The sequence below is a fragment of the Drosophila obscura genome, unplaced genomic scaffold (genome assembly GCF_018151105.1).
Source record: "Drosophila obscura isolate BZ-5 IFL unplaced genomic scaffold, ASM1815110v1 contig_208, whole genome shotgun sequence".
In the NCBI taxonomy this organism is placed as follows: Eukaryota; Metazoa; Arthropoda; class Insecta; order Diptera; family Drosophilidae; genus Drosophila; species Drosophila obscura.
This window is the reverse complement of record NW_024542799.1, coordinates 3,370,344-3,391,472: the sequence shown is the minus strand read 5'-3', so window position 1 is coordinate 3,391,472 and position 21,129 is coordinate 3,370,344. Positions and strand designations below refer to the sequence as shown.

Below are 21,129 nucleotides of genomic sequence, written 5' to 3'. Positions count from 1 at the left end.
TCTTAATAGAAATTTACCTTAAGCGAAGGGATACATTATTCATTAAGAATGACACACCATGAGTGATGTGGGATTTACTTTACGATATTTGAAAGAACAAATAGAACAAATCCAGTATAATTCTAGTCCAAATGCAAATAATTCAGAATCTTAAATAAATATTTGATAGAGGTAACAGAAAACTGCATTAGGGGAAAGTGTACACTGTACCAGCGGTATTATCAGTTAAAAGTTTTCACACTTGAGGCTGCAATCTTGGGTAAAAAATAAACATTAGACAAGATAAGATACATACATATACATATAGCTAACGATTACTTTCGTATAGAAACAAATTACTCATGCCCCAGATAATAAAAACCAATTGCAGTTTGTCCAAAAGCGAAACAAGTTCTCGTCGCCTAATCTATAAACAAATATTGAATATTGAATATCTAAACATGTGATAATGGAACATTTGTTGACGGTGATCCGCAGATTCGATCAGAAGGAAATTTTCGAGGCCTATACTTAGTCGGACGTTGCACCACTAAGTGGCCCAAGCGACACCAAACAGAAGCAGAAATGATGCCCACCTCCACCTTATCGGAACGAGGAATCGATGTCATCCTAGTGCTAGTATTCTGAAAGAGCTTTTTTCATCAAAAAGCCAAATAAAAAAGTATCCAAAAATTTAATACAATTGAAGAATCCGAAATTAGGAAATCGATTTGATATTTGTTTCATTTGTGTGGGTGTGTGTGCTTTCGCATCGTTTGTTTATTCGAAATTTTGTAATCGTTTGTGTTTCAACTTTTCCATGCCATGCCAGATGTCTTCTGGGTCTCTCCACCTGGCGGCCACCTAAAACAGAAATGAAGGAAATGATTCCACTGACCAGAATCTGAGAATCGCAAATAGGCCATTGAGGCAGGCAGAAGTCGCTGTACAACGATTTGGCAAAAACTATCCCACTGACGATATATGAGAACTTTTCGTACAAAAAGTAAAGTCAAAAGAAAAATGTATTTGAAGGCTTTTTTCAGCGCAGAGACAGAGAGAGAGATAGAGAGCAAATGCCTCAAGATATATAGATTTTGAGATTCTATAGATACGTTTATACATATGTATGTATGTTTAAGTATATATATTCTTTGCTTGTATATTCATATGGTTTATGTAGATTATATTTTTTTGCACTTCTATCTCTCGTGGCGTGGCGCTAATTCAAATTTGTAATTTATTGAACTCAAGCGCTTGGTCGTTTCGTCTATTTTAGAGCGTCTTACGATTGTATTATGCATACATACATTTTTTGGTTGAATATGCCACAATAGGGAGGGATAGGATAGGTCAATGTGTGCCAAAGAATGTCTTTGAATATATTCATTATTTATGGGTTATAGCAAGAGAATCTGTTTTGCTTTTGTGGGATAATCAATTGTACGAACTCTTCTTTTTAAATGTTTCGGGTATTAGGAGCTACTGAAAGAGACTTTGATTCTGGGATTATTCCAAATAAAGCATCAAAATCATCTATAAAAATATTAAGAAGGACATTTTGAAGGATTTTTAATATTTTTAGCTATTTGCAAATTTTTGGTGTTTACTTGGGGAAAAGCTTTCGTTTCATTCTATTTAAGCTGTAAATAACTTTCCCATGCCCCTAATCTTTCCTTCCATCTAACTCCCTCGATTTCCATTTCCAAGGAATTAGTCCCACCATTAAGTTGTAAGTTAGGCTTGTGTGCAGGCCACTCTGTCTGTGGCAGAGACATAGACAAATGGTGCATGGCGCTTAGCAAACCGCCTGCATAATGAGCCGCGTTAAGCTGTTGGCTGATGGCTGCTGCGGCGGCCCAAAGTCGAAAAGTCGTCTCAACAAGTCGCTGTTGCGCCTCGGCTTTGGCCTACGCTGCGTATACGTAATATTGCGACGAGGTGAATAACATTTGGCGGCAGCAACGGCAGCGTCAGTGGCAGTGGCTGCCGCTGAAAATGCCGCTCAATGGCGTGCCAAAACAAAAGGCTAAACTTAGCATGCAATTTTCGAGTACCCTGTGCGCGTAGAGAGCAAGGGGCATGCTGCGTTATTAGTGCCACATGCTACCACAGCTATGATTTATCTATCTGGTGACCACTTCCAGAATCTGTTTTGTTCTTCTACTGTTTTGAACTCTTTCTTTTTTTTTTTATTGGGTTTTAATTTCAAAGATTGCTTACAGAATTTCAACAGAAATATGCGTTAAAGGGTATCCCATAGTCAACATACTAATTTCTACCGCTGCCACTTATTGTTTTTGTGGTTTTTTTTTTGTTGGTTGCTAGGCCTCTCTGGGCCTCCCAGCAGAAAATGGGATTTTGTCTTCAATGCAAAATGGAAATAGCCCAGAATTTTGTTGTCGTTGCTCCTCTGACATTAAGGCCCAAAGAGGAGCAGGGTGGGAGTGGGGGAAGCAAAGAGGGGGGGACAGCAGCTACTGCCTCGTCAGTAAATGTCTTTGATGGAATAATAGCTCGTGTCAAAAAAATATTTTGCATACCAAAAGTCATTGGACATTCGTCGTCCATGGACGGATGGGATGGTCACGCGTGGGCGGTGACAATTCTCTCTTCCCCTTCCCCTACTTTTACTTCTGTACATCTTTTCCCCCCGTCGGCGATCAGCAGCAATGTTTGTCCGTCATTTCGGTTTATCAAAATTGTTCATAATTAATTAATTGGCTGAGTTCCAGATTTACAAATTGTTTGCTCGTCGTCGGCCCACCCGCTGTCTCCTTCTGTCTCTCCCTCTTTATCTCTCTCTCTCGCTGCTTCTACTTCTAGCAATTCTTCGCTCTAGCTATTTCCCTCTACCGCCTGCTACTTCTAGCTCTTTCTTTTCCTCCTTGTTTTGCTTTTTTTTTTTTTTTTTTTTTAATGCGTTTTACTGCGAAATGGAAATTGCTTTTAAACGACGGCCAAAAAGTCACTTTGAAGCTCACCCAAAAGAAGAATGTGAATTACCATATGCCCGGCGCAACAGAGACAGAATGAGGGAGAGAGAAGTAGAAGTCAAAGAAAGAAGAAGCTCGAAATGTAGGCTCTTATCAGAAATACAGCAAGCTGGCGGATAGGTTACAACGGGGAGGGAATAGAGTTGGCGCTCTTTTTCTTTTCGTGCCGTTTCTTTTACTTTCTTTTCTGCTTTAAAGAATGCTTATCGGTATTCGTCGGAGCATTGTTATGGGTCTGTGGTGGTCGGTGGCCTGGAAGGGATTGGTGGACGGGGGTGGGGTAGGGAGAATGATAGCGGCGGCCCCAAAGAAGCAACAATGCCGGCGGAGTTGCCGCCGCCACACCACACGATGATATCATCGTTGTGTCGCTGTCGTTGTCGTCGAAGATGTCTAGGCGGAGGCTTCAGCGGAAATCCGCATAAACACCCAAGAAACATTCTGGAGCGTCTGTGGGTGTCCCGTCCCGTTCGTCCATTCCATATGTTTACATTAACGTTTTAGCAACAGATAAAGATAAACAAGGGAATGTAAAACATTTCACTAGATACACAATTTACACAAAGAAAATCACTGCGAAAAATCACTGGGGAAAAACTCTAGAGTGTGCCACAAAGGTTGATTCAGCTTTTAATGTATACAATTCGGAAGAAAATTTCGAAATTAAATTGTTTGGAAAGCTTGGAAAAAATGTAAATACATTTCAGCAAACTCAATGGTTTATGGCCATGCCGTTGACCTTTTTCTTTATAATAAAAGTAAATTGTGCTGCTGGCACGCAGCTCTCGTAGATGGGAAAACGGAAAAACCTTTCCTTTGGGGTCAGTTGGACATATTTAAAAAATCGGCCTTTGTCTTTTGACGAAAGGTTTCCTAAATTACTAATTCCATTCGAGTAGTTTGGGGGAGTCATGCAAGTGCCGTTGTTCGAACGCTGATTCAGCGATGATTTCATTACACATTGTATCTTTTACTCAATCGATTGTATCTGACAAATGCATTTCCTTATCCGTTTACAGGCCTGCATCGATGACAATCTCGACATGGTTGAGTTTCTGGTGGAGCGTGGTGCTGACATCAATCGTCAGGATAACGAGGGCTGGACGCCGCTGCATGCCACAGCCTCCTGCGGGTGAGTGGCCACAGCCAAGTTATTCATGTTTGACATTCCTAATCCTATTTCGAATCCTTTTCATTGTTAGGTTTGTGAGCATAGCTCGTTATCTGGTGGAGAATGGTGCCGATGTGGCCGCCGTAAACAGCGATGGGGATTTGGCCCTGGATCTGGCCATCGATGTGCAGCACATGGCCATGATCGACTACATGGAGAAGATCGTCCGAGAGCTGAACATCGATGTGGAGCAGGCGCGCAAGGCCGAGGAGCAGGCGATGCTGAGCGACGCCAAGAAATGGCTGCGCAGCGATGCCGCCGAGGTGGACAGGCCGCATCCGAAGACAGGGGCCACGGCGTTGCATGTGGCCGCCGCCAAGGGCTATACGAAAGTGTTGAGCCTGCTGCTGGCGGGACGCGGTAATGTTGATCGTCAGGACAACGATGGCTGGACGCCGCTGCATGCCGCCTCACACTGGGGCCAGCGGGAGACTTCCGAAATGCTGGTCGAATCCCTGGCCGACATGGATATACGCAACTATGCGGGACAGTCCTGCATCGATGTGGCCGACCGTAAAATAGTCAAATTCCTGGAAGAACTGCGGGCCAACAAACGCAACAAGCGGCGTCCATCTAGTCAAATCAGGTTGGTCCATGATGATATATCCGAATCAATATCGAATAATCAATGGAAAAATGTCATTTACTTGCAACAGAATCTCAGATGATATTGAAAATCATGTGGATAAGACACCCACCAAACTGGTGCGCGTTGAAGTGAGAACTGATGCCACAAAGGATGGTGCGTACACATACACTCCCCCCCACCCCCAGAGAACTGTCCCTCAGCTGAATGGAGATTTTCCTAATAATCGAAAAGCTTTCTTTAATTTCTCGCACAACACACAAAAAACAAAACACCTTGCGTCCTGTATTTTGTCCTTTGTTTAGGTTCTCATGCGCGCTAAAAAAGAAAAACACATTGTTCTGTTTTGTCGGAGCATTTATTGTAATCGTAAAACATTTGCCACTGCCTCTCCGTCTTTGTATAATTTGCAATTCATTTTGCATTCAAGCATTTTACGATCATCTTCAGATAAGATCATCTTTCATCCATAGAAAACCATAGAAATACCCAATCTCTCACTCTCTCTGTATGTCTGTATGTTCTCTCTTTCTCCTCTTTGTCTCTATCTCTCTCTCTCTCTCTCTCTCTGTGTATTTTGTGTCTATTGTCTTTTGCTTGTAATTCACGCACACTGCAGCTGCCAGCAGTTCGAACTGCGCCTCCAGTAGTGAAGCTTTGCTTCCAATCGATGATGATAATGATGATGATGCTGTGGCCCACGAGAGCGATGCCGAAGAGCTGAGCGATTCCACGGAATCCTCACACACCACTAGTCTATCTGGCGAGAGCGAAGGTAGTCGGCATTTGTTTTGCGTCTCAATTCAGGAATTAATCACAAAAACTTCCCCTCTCTGCCCGCTTATTCACCACTAATCCCACTCCATGTCTCTACCTTATTGTGTGTCTGTCTGTATTCAATATTTCCTAGCTAAAACATATTTCCATTGCATCTTTTAGCCGAGAATGTGAAGCCCAATCAACAGCAGATCCACGCCGTCGAGCATCCAGTCGAGGAAGAGGCACCCTGGCGACGCAAGATGCCACGCGTACCCAACGACAGTCCCACTAATAATCGTAAGTACTTGTTGGAAAACAGTACGTTTCAAAGCAGGAGGCAATTCCAGTAGAAATTTTAGAGAAGAATTGGACTAAATACAAGGATCTGTGCCAAGATCGATCGATATTTAAGCTCTGAAACGCACTCCAATATATAGTACCAACTGATCTGTTCTGATCTGATAACTGATCTCTCCCTCTCTCTATTGCAGAAGTTCCTGATAGAGAGCTTAGCAGCAATAGCTCGGAGAGCGCCAACGATGTCATATTGCGACGCACCCAAAGCTTTGAGAATGATCAAAAGTGAGTTGTGAATAAAAGAACCCTATGCTTTTGACAGAACTGCGTGCCACACACACACACACACACATCCCAAATACCACAAATAACAGATTAACCTACATATATATACATATATAGCTATATATATTCATTAATCTGCCAAAAGTTTTGGTTAATTGGTGGATTTTCTTGCAGTTTTTGTTTCACATTTGCTGATTGCATTTATCGCTTATCATTGTGCCCCCCTAACACACTCACACACACAAACACACGCCAATCGCAAAAACACTCATTCTCCTGTGTTCGTATGCTGATACGAATATCAAAATCAAAGCGTAAACAGCAGATAACGAAATCCAACAATATGATATGCGAATTTTGGGTACGGTAAATGTTTAAATATACCGCAATGCTCTCATGCGCTCTCTAACTGGGAAAAAACAGTTAGCCCAATCATGCTCCCTCTCTAAAGAAACAGTACCCGTTACTGGTATCTCTCTCTCACTGCAGAGAGCAGTAAATCACACACTGCTCTCTCTCTATGCAGAAAATAGCCAAAGACTCACTGCTCTCTCCTTATGATTCATATGGGGAGAGGGCTTTTTGTCCAGTTTTATTCCCATGAATCCGGAAGCCAGTGCACTCCGGCAAAGTGAAGCAGAAACAGCAAAAAGATCCCAAAACAAAAATCAAACACCAAAAGCCACACACTCAAACAAGAGAGAAGAAAAGATTTGTTTTTCATTTTAAAATTTTGTTTTTGTTCTGTTTTTTTTTCTTTCTTTTTCTCCGCTCATTTATCGATCAACTAATTGAACAAACCAATCAAAATCGATAACAAACTCACCAACGCACCGCCAAAAACCAACAACAACAACTCATCATAAAAAAACCCGCTTATCCAAAATCTAACCTGCCCGCTGCCCGCCCGCCTGCCACTGCCACCACCAACCACCACACGCCTGCCACCGCCCGCACCAACGTCTAACGTCCAACGTCCAATCTGCCGCTGCTGCTTGCCACAGATTCTATCAAAAGTACAATGAGCTGCGAGCCCGCATAAAGGCCAACTCCTGTCCCATTCTGCCAGCGACTGCGGCGTCACAGGCGGCCGCCGCTGCTGCTGCTGCTGCTGCGAATAATTCCAATTCCAATAACAACAATAATCTAAGTAGCAATAACAACAACAAATTTAACAACAATAACAACAACAAAAGCGCTCTGCTGCTGGGATCAACAACAAGAACAACAAACAGAATAAATAACACTGCAACAACAACATCCAGTACTTTCAACAACACGCACAACAACACAACAACAAGCACACCACAAACAGCTGCAGCAGCAGCATCCACTGCTGCAACAACAAATTCATATTATAGCATACAAAGATCGGCCTCACTCAAAGATAACTCAATGTATTACAGGTTTGTTTCGCACCACACACACACACACACACACACACACTCAGAGCTGTCCACCCCCTAAAACTAGATCAGATATTCGGTATTCTGTAGATCACTTTGTAGAGAAATAAGGGATCGATTATTAGGAATATTTCAGAGCTAAAAGATTTAATTTCGTACTTTGTCCGAAGTCCTATTAAAGACATAATAATATAAGTAACGAGGAATACAAAAAAGCTGCAATGAAGTCGAATTTCTTGCAACCAAAAAATCTGCGTATTTTTTTGGTTCTACGTATATTTAAACTACTTTTGATAAATATTAATTTGCAAAATATAGTATTCCGGCTATTCCGAACAGAACTGATCTAGTTTATGGTGGACTGCTACTAATACTACTAAAATTTTCACGCCTACTCATATATAACTGTTAACCGAATGTGTCGTAACTCCGTAACTGAACCTGTGCTGCTTTCGCTTAGCTTCTTTGTTTTTTCTTTTTTCCTATAACCCCAAGAACCAAATACCATTTTGCACCGAAACTGTGTTTAAAAATCTCTTATATTCAGCCACGCACCAATGTCGTCTACCTATACTCTTGATTGTGTTCTCTCTTATGCGCTGGTCAGCACTCTCTCTTATATGACATGCTCTCCTCTGTTTTGTCTCTTTTTGTGGCAGGAAACCGACCGTTACAGTTGCCACGCCCACAAGCACAGCAGCCACAGCAACTACAACGCTCATCAGTTCACCATCGACGAATGTACTGACCCCACCAATACGCAGGTTAGTACTCTTATACAATATTCCACACTCTTATACAACTCTTAAAATATTTATGCGATCCTTGTCGAACGGTTAGCCAAGTTACAGGAAAAACCACTGCCCAGAGCAATAATGGCAGCTCCTCTACGGCCAGTGCCAGCGATGCGGAGAGCGCCAAGCCACCGCCCAAGCAATCGACGGGCAATATAATCAAGAATTTCTTCAAGTAATACGAGAAACCCGCAAAGAATAGCTGTTTTGTGTTTCGTTTCGTTGAATCTAACCTCAAAAAATTAGCCTTGCTGCTAAGCTGATCGTTTCGCTAACCTCCAAAGTAGCTTTCGTTAAGAAAAGCCTAAGCTCAAAATATTGACTTGCTGCTAAGCAAGATGGCTTTCTTTTTCGTTAAGTAAAGCATAGTCTCAAATGAAAGCACTGCTAATCTCAAAAATATCTGTTACTGTCGTTAATTGACGTCTAACCTCAAAACCAGTGCTGCTAACTCTTTTTTCCGCTCCCATTTACCTTGATTTGTCTAGCATGATTATTCCGTTAGTGTTCTTTCAGCTAGGATACGTTCAATAATTAATTACTTAAGGAATTTCAAATTATTATATTCTCACGTATCTCTCGCTCTCTTTCTCTCCTACCATTAGATCCTTTGTACCTCCCGTGCGTGACGAAGAGAGCGAAACACAGCGCAAAGCGCATGCCAAGAGAGTTCGTGAGACGCGTCGGTCCACCCAGGGTGTTACCCTGGACGAGATCAAGAGTGCCGAGGAGTTGGTCAAGAAGAAGAACATGGGCATGGCCAACAACAACAATAATAACAACAATAACATCAACAGCAGCGGCACCGTAAGTACTCCCGGGTCCCAAGACCAAGACACCACCACCCAATCAATAGCCAGTATCATTCACAAATCAGAACAAAAATCAAACATCTACAAACATCCACACTCGTCAACGCCAGAGAGAAGTAGCAGTAGCACCTTTCTCCATTTCCATAGAATCGCATACATTATCCCATTATCTGTAGGGAGTACAGAGCATCCACACACATACACGATGTCCACATGCAGTCCACAACCCCAAAATCAATCAATCAAATGTCCAAAAACACACCAAAAACTAATAGAAAAAAGAGTACAAAAACTGCTTGTGGTTATGGTGTACCCTTGTCCCCCTTGATCTCTTTGTGTATCCTTTGTATCTTTTTATGTGAGTTTCTGTGTATGTTCATTCATATATTGCACAAATACACACTCTGGCAATCAATCAATCAAACAATCCAAATAATGAATCCTGGTTGAATTGCGCATCTTTGGATGAACATATATAGTATAGTATGTATACTAAAATAGTTATTGTAGCTTAGCAAAATTCATCCAACAAAACCGAATGCAACAGTTTCCTTCTGGTCGCTAAAAAGTATGCTATGCATTTTTTTTTGAAAAATATACACCTATAACTCCCCGTACTTAAGAGGTCTAGGTTAGGTTAGGTTAGGTGGCGGCTGTCGGGATCGTCAGAAACCCGACACACCTAGGCCGGCTTCGGCCCGTTGTGATACCGCATAGATCGTTCAAGTCTAAGAGGTCTAAGGTTTTGAAGAAGTTTTGGGGAGAAAATATATTTACCTAAAGGTAGTTTCCTGTTTCTTGCTTCCTATAACTTGGTACTAAATAAAAACAAGTATGAGAATCTGCGTAATGATGTCAAATGATCCATCAATTGGTTGTCTGAATATCTATTAAAAAAAAAGTACTGCTTCGAAAGAGATTTAATGCACACGACATGTATTTTGTTTTTTTTTTCCGGTCATTTCGTTTTTCACTTTTTCTTTGAGAAATTAGAGCTCTGCAGGCAACATTCTATATTCACGTAATTCTATTTTACGCAAAAGATATTTTAATGTTCTCAGTGTCACAGAAACACATTTTTGTTGGTTTTCTTCAAGTTTCGAATAGCCATTAATATAGCTCATTTAACAATGATAATGAGTAAAATGAATCAATAATCAGAACAGTATGATATCCCTAAAATAAGTTAGAAATGCGACATATATTGAGTGGCTGTTGCATTCTGTTTTTGTTTTTGTTGTTGTCCTACCATTCCCAGCATACCCACATACGTTGGCTAGTTGTCATCACTTTACAATCAGTTCCATCATCGATCAATCAGTGCTCATTTAGCGTACGTTGCCACCCATTCGATTAACCACCAATCAAGTTGAGTTCTTTCTGCGTTTGTGCCTCTGCCACGCCCTGTTACGCCTCGCCCGCAGTTTGTGCGCCCCCCGCCCGCCTCAGCGACAATCAAGTGCAGCCTCTCATCAATGTTGAGTATTCTTTTATAGCGTAGCATATTACTTTATGATTTCCAACGCCCCAACAACCATCATCAGCATTGCCAGCATCCAGCGCCGATCACCGATCAGTGAACCATACCCGCCGGGAATTGCCATTCCTGTTCGTATTTTCGTTATTGTTTACAAATTTTAAGTTATTTTCTAATATGATATGGGCCATCCCACATAGAGATCTGGTACGTGCGATCTCTGTAGTAGGCCTGTACACGTATTATCCTATGTATAGAATATGTTTTGTATGTCCATGGACTATGTTGATGATTTTTTTTCATTTTGCATGTCCCATCCGCATGCATCCGTAGAGTATTCTCAAACCGGGCCGCACTCTACGTATCCGTATCCGTAATCGTATGTTATGTATATATATCTATTTATTACCGGTCTAGTAGCTATCCTCCCCCGCGCCCAGAGATATTTTGATTTTTGTTTTCGAGCAAACAACATCGCCTTAGGACCACTGTTTTTTATTTGTTCCAAAACTAATATTATTAACAGAACGAAACAAGTGAAACAGCGGCATCGGCAGCCACAGCAGAACCATCATCCATCAGCGATGAAAGCCAGCAAGAGCCGCAGCCGCCACCACCGCCCACCACGCCACCGCCAGCCATAATACCTACCAGCGACGAGACGGAGATCGAGACCATTCTGGCCCCCAGTCCAGTGCAAAGTGCAAACGACACCACGGCCAGCTTCACCCTCTCTGCGCCGTCCAGACGCTCTCTGGTCGTCGATGACGACGACGGCGATGGCGATGCCGGGGGTGATGTCGATGATCCAGAGGCAGTGGTCAGTGCCAGCTACACGATAGTCTCGCGGCGGGACAAGATCTCCGACAGCGCTGAGAGTGAGCAAGAGCAGGTGGAATCCAACAAACAAAAGACTGACGAGCAGCAGGCGGAGAGCGAGCAGCACAAGGCGAGGCCCACAGATCTGCCACTGAGTGCGGCCCCGACTGAGGCCATCAAGTCATCCTCCTCGACCACGCCCGGTTCGCTCGAGAGTCCAGTGCGCTTGCGGGACAAGCGTGGCCTGTCTGGCAGCAGCCAGGAGACGGATACCAAGTCCGACACCGCCTCGCCCGTGTTGGCACATCCGGACTTTAATGCCCGCGACTCTCTGCTCAGTTTGTATGCACGACGCACAACGGACAGCAGTGGAGGATCAGCAGCAACAACAGGTGGTGCTGGTGGTGCGGGTGGAAGCTCCACATCAACATCGACAGCAGAACGGCGTCCATCTTGGCGCCTGAAATTCGATGCCGGCTCCAAGGTATGCCCCATACTACCCAACCGAACCCTCTAACCGAAACCCAGAGTCTTACTTATATACAAGATATATTTGTATGCCACATAAGACTATCTCGATCGGTTGTCTATAATATTTTTCTTAAACTCTAAGTGTAGCATGGATTTAGTATTGTAATAACTATGGTTTTCTGAAGAACGGAAATACCCTTGCTATAGAGAACGGTTAAACCAAAGAAAATATTACAATAATAAAATGTGTAACGAGCAAGACCAAAATGCTACAATTAAATCAATAATTAAATTGAAATTTGACCTCAAACTAAATTAAATCTAATCTCAATTCCGATCGCAAGGGTATTTTAGCCGTTTTTTAGTAAGCCGCTTGATTCGTTTAGATGTTATGTTTTATTTTTTGTAGGTCTGTACACGCCTGAAATGTTTGTTATTAAGTACGTTTTCCCTTTTTACTTTAGTTTCACATTACGCATTTTGTATTTTTATATCCATTTATGTTTTCATTTTGCCCATAATTTCATAATTTATGCTTGAATCTAAATACTCTACAGCTGCAATAGCAACTACTTATTACTTATGTATGTATTATTTTGTTGTCTCCAGAATCATATCGAATCAGACATGAACTTTTCCTCAACATTGCAGCAATATGAACGGCTTAAATTTTTGGCTGATTTCTGCTTGTTTGTGGATATTCCTTAACAATTTATAATATATAATAATGCATGCTATTTAATAATTCTAATCCAAATGGTGGTTCACGGGAGAATACAGAAGCTGCTTTAGCTTAGGTTTAATAAGTGTTAAGGGAACTCTCTAACTGATGGAAATGGTGGCTTACACCCCAAATGCAAATGGTGTCTGGATTAATTGTTGAAATTTTTGACTATTACTAAATGTATATTAAAGACTAACTGCCGCTGCACACAAACCACAAAACAAAAGCCCAAAGAAACATTCTCCAGCATAGCTTTTCTGTAAGACAAAACACACACATTCTGCACACAAAACAACAAACAAACAAAACAAAACAAACCAATATATATTTAGAGAAAAACATTTCAAAACATAATAGACTTTTTGTGACCACAGACTTTGTAAAGCATACGAATGTACTTCCCATAATAATACAAGTATCTTTACCTGCAGTTCAAGCTGGAGGACATCACCGGCGGCGGTACATATCCGCCCAACAACAGCACTATTATACCCAGCGCCCCGGCGGTAATGGCCGCTGCCAATCTGTCGACCACAACTGGTATCCAGCGACGCATCAGCAGTGGTCCCAATGCCCGTGAGTACCTGATATACTCTTATCCTTCAATGATGCTCATTCGTATGGTTTTTCTTTTGGTTATAGTCAACGCTTCCAATCAGTCACTAAACTCTGTGGGTCGCCCCATCTCTGCGCCCAGCGAGAGCACCAACAACAGCAGCGCCTATGCCGCGCCAGCTTTGCGCAAATATGAAACGACATCCACAGGAACGGGAGCGGGAGGAGCAGCTACCACAACAGCCACCACAACCTCCAATTCAGTGTCTGCAACCAGTGCCAATCATGCAGCAGGAACAGCGGCAGCAACCAATGCCACATCCAGCCATGACGATAAGGGTAAGGGGACAGTATTCAAGAGTGAAGATGATTCGGGAATGAATGGAATGGATTCGGAATGTATAGCTTCGTTGAGCATGGGTATATTAAGGGGCAGCTTCGAAAATTATCAAGAATTTAATAGAAAATGGATATATACAGAGACATACCACATGACTAAGACCTCCACTGTTAATGGGGAGTCCCTTTTATATATTTAAAATATAAAATCATTAATTAGCCATGAGAATCCATGTAATTCATTGCATCCCCTTTGGACCGATATATTTAATCTAGTAGAATATTTTGTAATATTCAGAATTAGTACTTGAGCTCCTTAATACATCAATATCATTATTACCTTTGAACTGTAAAATTAATTAAATGCTCTCCCACCAACAGAAAACGACAAGGAGAACGACAATCGCACACAGACCGTCATACAGAGACGCCGCAAGCCAAAACGCAGATCGACCGGCGTGGTGCACATTGATATGGATGTAAGTATTGTTCAGCCATGCCCCCCCGCACTGATCAGCTCAGATCACAGATCGTACGTATACGTGGCGTATCTGTACGCATTTTTCTGTACGTAATTGCCAGGCCATTTGTCAGACCAAATGAGCCGGAGAGCAGCGTGCCAACTATTTTTAGTGCAAATGCTAATTAGTCAAAAGATTAGGCGAATACTAAATAAGAAAAATCTCTCTTTTTTTTTTGCTGCTGCAGGAACTGGATCCCGAGCGTCAGAACGAGTCGTCCAACAATGACAATGAGGACAAGGAGAAGGACAAGGAGGTGAGTGTTTTCTCTCTCTCGTGTCTTTCTATCTGAGAATTTCCAAAAATTTTCAACAACAACAACAGCTGCAGCAACTGTTTAAAAAGCAATTGAATTTTCACACCTTGCCAAGTAATTAAAATGTGTGTCAGGTGCTTGTTTCCGTGCGGTGCGCACCTGACACTCTTTTTTCGTTCTTTGTCCTCTGATGTGTTCCCACAAATATGTTTTGGCTGGCCGGCTGCTGGCCATTCCGTCACACCTTGTCATATTTTAGATCGTTACCCCGTTGGCCGCATTTTGTCCTTCAAAGTAGCTCTGTACCCCCTCCCTCCCACCCATCATGCTGTCTGTTCAAATTAGCAGACGACCCAAAAACGAAATTATGATTTGCCATTAGAAAACGGTGCACGTGGCATTGTGGATGTGGATGCTGTTGCTGCTGCTGCGGCTGCTTTGAATGTGGCTGTGGAATGGGATCAGTATACAGTCGGTGCACTCGTAAGTGCAAGGCTACTGCGAAATCCTTTCATGGCCGAGGCCAGAACTATTAGTGCGCGTCCAATTTGTGGCTAAAAATGCTGCAGCAGCAGCAAAACCTGTTAACAATTTATCTGAGGCAAGTGTCAGAGCCGCCGTTTGTCGCCTATTATTCAATTATCAGACAATTTTTGAGTGCATTTTGTCATTTATGAAAAATATTAGTGTTTACGTTTGCTTCTTCTCTAAATTATTGTTAATTATTGGACAATTGTTTGAATTTTTACATAGAATATACTAAACGTTTTTATGAATATAGAAAGTTCTCTCAATGTTCACATAACTTAAGGCTCTGATTGTTAATTTTTTGGATCACTTATATAGTGACTAGGTCTGTGATTTCTGAAATCCGATCTCATGGTTTGTAATTTTATGAAAAAAGGAAATCAGATTCGGAGAATGTTTCATTTATTTAAGTTAAAGTAATATTTCTTCGATTTGTCCGAAAAGCTCTAAAAATAAGATAAAAAAATCTATAAAATTCATTCATATGTAGATTCTGTTACGATCACAGGCTCCAAGTTCATTAATTTCGATTTTCCTTACTTTGAGATTGTGTCCCTCTGTTAAACTATTGGAAAAACCATTCGTCTAGTGGCATCCGTCGGTGGCAGCCTCTCTGACGCTGATGCATGCGTCCAATGTGTCACTTGCAGCTGATTGACGATGTCAAGTGTTTGCATTATCTAATATTCTTCTGCTCGTCTGAAAAGAGTGCATCCTGGGGGAGAAAAACACTTTCACAATCGTTGCTCGTAGACATTTTTACATTCTATGACAGATTGGGCAATTATCGAAGTACGACCCAAATGAAAGCCCAAACAAAAGGAAAACCACAAAAAAGAATTGCAATAATAATGAGAAACTAAGCAGACATCCAACAAATCGCTGACACACGTACATTGAACTTTGTTTTTAGCCAAAAGCGCATCACCGTGAGAAGGCGCAAGAGCGGTGGAAGAGAGACAGATGTTCCAATATAACATTTGTGTGCTAAATTTATAACAGTTTGCTTTTCGTACCGTGTACTCGTAGAGCATATGCAGGGCATGCCGAGTCAAGGGAGGGTAATGCAAACTGAGAGTTTCCTAGAAATGGAAAGACCAAAAAGAGATGCCTGATCCACATCAGCAGTGGCTATCATTACTCTCAGTATGTCTTCTCTTATTTCCGCTTTCTCTGCCACTATCAATGGATATCTTGTAAACGTAACAATTGACTCTAAAGCTCCTACTTGCTTGCATTTTCCGCCGTTGGCAGGCATTTGCTTCCTCATTCCCTCCTGGGGGGAACCAGGGAACCGAGGCGATCGTCATTTGCTATTTTTAAAACGAAATGCATTCAACGAAAGTGTAAACCGCTGGACTGCAGCAGAGCGGGGCATGGGCATGGGCTTGCTTCTGGCCCAGTTATGATGGAGCAAGAGCTCTCCCCCAAAAACTCCCCAATGGGATACGCACTGCACTCTACCTCTAAATATAGAGATAGACCGAAATAGGCTTTCCTTCTCTCTCGGTCTCTCTCTCTCTCTCTCTCTCTCTGTCTCTTTTGGTGCATCTGTCATGTGTCAATGACTGTGCTTCGCCTTTTGGCCCAGTTCTTGGGGCTGGTACGCCGGTTCCCTCAGCTCCCCCTGTTGGCTGCTGCTGAGGCTCTGACCCCAGCATAGTTAACACTTTTACGTCTCGGACATTGGGCCAAATACGTGTGCGATTTACTAAATTTAGACCAGGTGAAAACTCGCACATTTTCCCCACACACAAACACACGAGAAAATGTTGTGTGCGCAATTTCAAGTGAAAATCTCCTGCTCCTGCACCTCTTTTCCCTTCCTAACAACTCTTTGTGGTGGCTTTTAATATTTGCTGTTTTCATAATGGAAATTATTATAGTATTCTGATTATCGCCGTGTTGTTCTTTCCGGCTTTTCATCTCTCTTAGAGGCAGCTCTTTGCCGCTTTGACTGCCTCTCTTTCGAATAGATTTGATTCTCTTTGGGGTTTATTTCTGATCGTGCGGCAAGTTCTCATTCGAATAAAACATTTCAAATCTCTTGTTAGCAGCACAGTTGAATTTTGTGCGGCCAGCACAGCGGATCATCTATCAGTTCAGCATCAGAATCAGCATTTAATACCGTCTCTAAACAAACCAGTCTAAACTTTAATGTAAATCCCAATTAAACACAAGAATTCAATACGTCAAGTGCATCGAGACAAAAAAAAAAAAACCACAAAAGCTGTCATCGAACGTGTCAAAGAAAAATCAATTGCAATACGCTTAGATCGTCTTACCCCTGGGATCATATCCAAACAGATCAGTGGGGGATCGGCAGATGGCAGAGCCAGAGACAGAGTCAGAGTTGATTTGACTGTCGCCAGCAGCAAACAAAAAGTTGGCTTTTCCTTTTTTGGGGGACTACTGCGCATAATTTTTGGACATTTCAAGTTAATGCTGCTGCCAATATGGGCAGCTATTTTGATAAGTTTTTAATTTGATTTGGTGATTTTGTTGTTTCAGTAAATGTTAAAGTTTAATATGCGATAAGTCACAAAGATTATAATGAAAAGACGTACAAAAAGATCTCTAAAGCAGAATCAGGATTAGCGTGATATAGGAAGATCCCTTAAAATTTCCAACGAATTTTAAGGTAATTTCTAAAGTAGGTTTGCATTGGATTTCGTAATCTTTTTCGGGATTTACAGAAGGCTGTAAAAAAAAATATTTGGTAAACATTGAGGAAACATTACACACTACAGCATATCCATAACAACTCTTAGGAACATCTCTCGACAGATCTTATACAAATAATCCAAAACAAAACATTACAATAGAAGAAAAATAAATAGATTAAAGAAAATGATCCATTGGAAATATATTAGAAATAATTATTACAAAACTCTAACAATAATAGATCTAATTATTTATTAATGAGCATTTCCCCATCGTAATCCTCTAAATGTGCTCCCCCGACCATCGATCATTTTTCTTAGTCATGACACCACCACAGATATTTTACGAGTATGTTCCAAAAGATTTCGTTTCTTATGCGATATTAGCCACGTTAAATGTTTGAATTAACACGAAACAGCAGCAGCAGGCATTCAATAGAGGGAAATTATTGCAAAAGGCCAAACATTTAAGCGCTCGGGGAAAATTGCTTGGGGGAAAAGCCGCTTCATTCATGGCCTGCCGTCCTATAGATAGACCATAGACCACCGGTGTCTATATATACATAGGTATATGGCATGGATATACTAGGAAACAGACACAGATCATCGTAAATTATATGCATTGGAAAATTGCTTGAAAAGAAAAACGTTTTCTTGTCAGTTCGTTTTCATGTTTGTTGTTTTGTGTCGCGTGGGTGTGGGGAGGATGAGGAGCATCAACTTAGAGAAACAAATAAATAGGCAGCACACTGACTATCCACCATAGATCATGGCGTGTATCTGTTTTCGATACAACTAAGAGAAACCCCAGAGAGAGAATCTGTACAGATCCACACAAGGAAAATTGTCAAAATTTATGTCTTGACGTCACGTAATGGTTTGTTAGTGCAGCACCAGCCCCAGCCACAGGAGAAACGATCTGTGGACGCACAGTGAAAACCACATGTCAATATTGCGTTCTCCATATTGAGAGATCGGATACGAATACGAGTATATACGCAGATATACATACATATATCTTGATCTGTACATGTGTAAATACACACAAGAGTTGTTTGTTTTCCTCCTCCTTTTGTTTATACCAAATTCAAGAACATTTTGTGCTCGCTTTGATTATAATCGTAATTGCCTTTTGTGCTCGAGGTCTAAAAATGGAACAAAGATCAATCGCAATCGAATTTTGAATGCTCTTAAATGGGGGGGATTTCTTCAAGGCACTAAGTTCTGGAAATTTTAAGAAGTTTCTTTATTGAGCTTTGGGGGCATATCTTTGAAATGTCAACAAGAAATTAAGCATCCCTCCAGTAGTAGTAAATTTCATTATACCGGCTACACACCTTCTGTATACGATTCTGTATACGTTCTCTGTTCACAATTCCTGAATAGAAAATACCCCCTCTGTCAGGGTATTCCGGTCATGTGGCTCTGGGCGGACTGTTTAAGCGTAATTGCAATTGAATATCGACGATTGATATACGAACCGGGGTGGGAGATGTACTAATGGGGCCTGTGCTTTCTTCTAGTGTCCGTCAGCGACATGTCCTTTCGCTCAAGATCGCGCGCACAGGCGCCACTATCCAGTCACCGGCGCTCGCTCTCTTCCTCGAGGGTGGGATCCACCGGAGCGAGTGGTGTGGGCTCCGGGTCAAGTGCGTACAACTATAATGGCAGCAGCTACGGCAGCGGCAGCAGCAACAGCCGGCCCCTGAGCACGGGCTACTTCCCCAGCAGTAGCGGCAGTGGGAGCTACCAGAGCCCCTACGCCAGTGTGTACAGCTCACGGGAGAGCCTGTACGGAGGCGGGGCCGGACGCAGCTCCTCCGGGGGCTATTCGAACTATGGGAACGGTAATCGATACGAGTACAGTGGTGGCGGATCCGCCTCGGCAGCCAAGTATCTTCACCATCACCATCAGCACCACAATCACTACCAGCATCAGGCTAACCATCACCAGCTTCCGCATCCGACAGTCGCCGGCAGTGGGCCATCAGCTGCAGCTGCATCCCCATCCGCCTCCTCTTCCACATGCCACGCCACCACTTCCATAGCCTCCACGCCCACTGCCAAGCCTCACAGCAGCCGCTACTGCTATCTGCCGTCGTCATCAGCTTCTGCAGCTTCTTCGGGCAGCCACTACCACATTGTCGTGAGCAAGCAAAGCAACAGCTACGGTCAATCTAAATCCTCTGCTCTCTCCTCTTCTCTCTCCACCGCATCCTCCTCGACGTCGTCCTCGAACGGTACAGCCAGCGGTGGGGGCTACGACAGCTCCAGGTACGGATCCAGCGCCTACTCCTCTGGCGCGGGTTCCTCCGCGTACTCGAGCGACCGCTATGTCAGCCCCTACTCGAGCAGCTACGACAACGGTGTGACCACGGCCTCGCTCAGTTTCAAGTCCCCCGGCCTGAGTGCCTCCAACTCGTTCAAGGGCTCTCGCCTGCTGAAGACCAAGTCCCTGTCCACTTCCAACAGCAGCCTCACTGCCTCCCCGTACAGCAGCAGCAGCACCCCGACGACCAGCAGCAGCGTGAGCCCCGCCGCCACAGTGGCAGCCATTGCGGCCACTCGCAGCAACTCTCTGCGGGAACAGGAGCGCAAGTCGCGCAATCGCACACGCTCCCGGAGCGCCGCTCAACGATCCATTAGCGCCTCCTCCGAGAAGAGCGAGGGCTATGAAGTAAGCAAGGGATTCCAGGCTCAAGGTGTGCTCATACAAGGTGAGCGATTATCGCTCATCGAACCCATTGAGTGGGCTGTCTGGAAATGCTCACCTTGTTTTAATACACCTTGGCTTTTGGTGGCAGTACTTTTTCTCCTGCTGTTGTTGTTGTTGTTGATAGTATTACCTCAAAGAGAACACAATCCCATGTTAATTCGATTCTAATCCCGTTTACTTTTCTCCCTCACCTGCAGAGCGGCAGCGAACGCACGTCTCGCTCCCGACTGGGCAGCACAACGAGTACGGCCGCAACGAGCACGACCAGCAGCGAGTCGAAGAGCAGCGGCGACAAGGCGGAGAACGGCGATGGCATTGACTACAAGGCGCTCTGGGAAGCAGCCAAGTGAGTATATTGCAACTGTCTTTCTCGGGCAATAATCGTTGCTCACTGCTCCGTCCCACTTTCTCACACAGATTGGAGAACGATAAGCTGAAGCAAGTGCTCAAGCAGAAGGATGACGAAGTTGTGCAAACGCGCGCGACACTCGAGAGATTCGCCAATGCCGTAAGTAGACACTGCCCTAACCTGCCACGCCCACACCAGCCCACTACTACTACTACTCCTCTGACTCAAAACTCTCTCCAAGAGAAAAGAAACGAAAGTCAAAAGCAAAGCAAAAGCATACTCTTAGCAGTAACCAACAAAAACAACAAACACACACAAAACAACAGAAAGCTCTCTCTCTCTGCATCTCAGCTCTGTATCTCCTCTTCTGTCCCCGGGAGAGAGTAGTGCTCTCTCTCAGATCTATACATACATTCACTCAATAACCCACTCACTCTTACAAAATCATCCGTGCCAAAGGTGTACTTATATAAGTTGAGATATTCCCGTGGGATTACCTCACCTTGTACCCAAGTACACCTTGCTCATGCACTAGAAATTTAGCGACACTCTCTCTACATCTTTGCCTCGCTCTGCCTCGTCTCATGTCAAGCTTTTTGCTCGCGTTCTGTCTCGCTGCATCGCAT

The 21,129-nt window shown here is 43.1% G+C and overlaps 1 protein-coding gene across 15 annotated transcripts in view; it reads left to right on the top strand.

Annotated features, from left to right (window-relative positions):
• The window catches only part of LOC111073116 (protein phosphatase 1 regulatory subunit 12A), a 32,016-nt gene that overhangs the window by 5,687 nt on the left and 5,200 nt on the right, over window positions 1-21,129 (top strand). For 6 of the 15 annotated variants that reach the window (XM_041594166.1, XM_041594164.1, XM_041594165.1 and 3 more), the window contains exons 3-18: window positions 3,995-4,107; window positions 4,178-4,732; window positions 4,803-4,888; window positions 5,352-5,507; window positions 5,672-5,788; window positions 5,983-6,073; window positions 8,139-8,243; window positions 8,320-8,448; window positions 8,879-9,080; window positions 11,089-11,865; window positions 13,008-13,152; window positions 13,219-13,470; window positions 13,852-13,949; window positions 14,179-14,247; window positions 20,352-20,500; window positions 20,572-20,662. In XM_041594166.1, the coding sequence (XP_041450100.1) occupies window positions 3,995-4,107; window positions 4,178-4,732; window positions 4,803-4,888; window positions 5,352-5,507; window positions 5,672-5,788; window positions 5,983-6,073; window positions 8,139-8,243; window positions 8,320-8,448; window positions 8,879-9,080; window positions 11,089-11,865; window positions 13,008-13,152; window positions 13,219-13,470; window positions 13,852-13,949; window positions 14,179-14,247; window positions 20,352-20,500; window positions 20,572-20,662 (3,135 nt within the window). Of the gene's footprint in view, window positions 1-3,994; window positions 4,108-4,177; window positions 4,733-4,802; window positions 4,889-5,037; window positions 5,308-5,351; window positions 5,508-5,671; window positions 5,789-5,982; window positions 6,074-7,360; window positions 7,480-8,138; window positions 8,244-8,319; window positions 8,449-8,878; window positions 9,081-11,088; window positions 11,866-13,007; window positions 13,153-13,218; window positions 13,471-13,851; window positions 13,950-14,178; window positions 14,248-16,826; window positions 16,935-18,961; window positions 20,116-20,351; window positions 20,501-20,571; window positions 20,663-21,129 lie in introns of those variants that run through there. The other 9 variants (XM_041594169.1, XM_022365264.2, XM_022365263.2 and 6 more) reach the window with 7 other exon arrangements.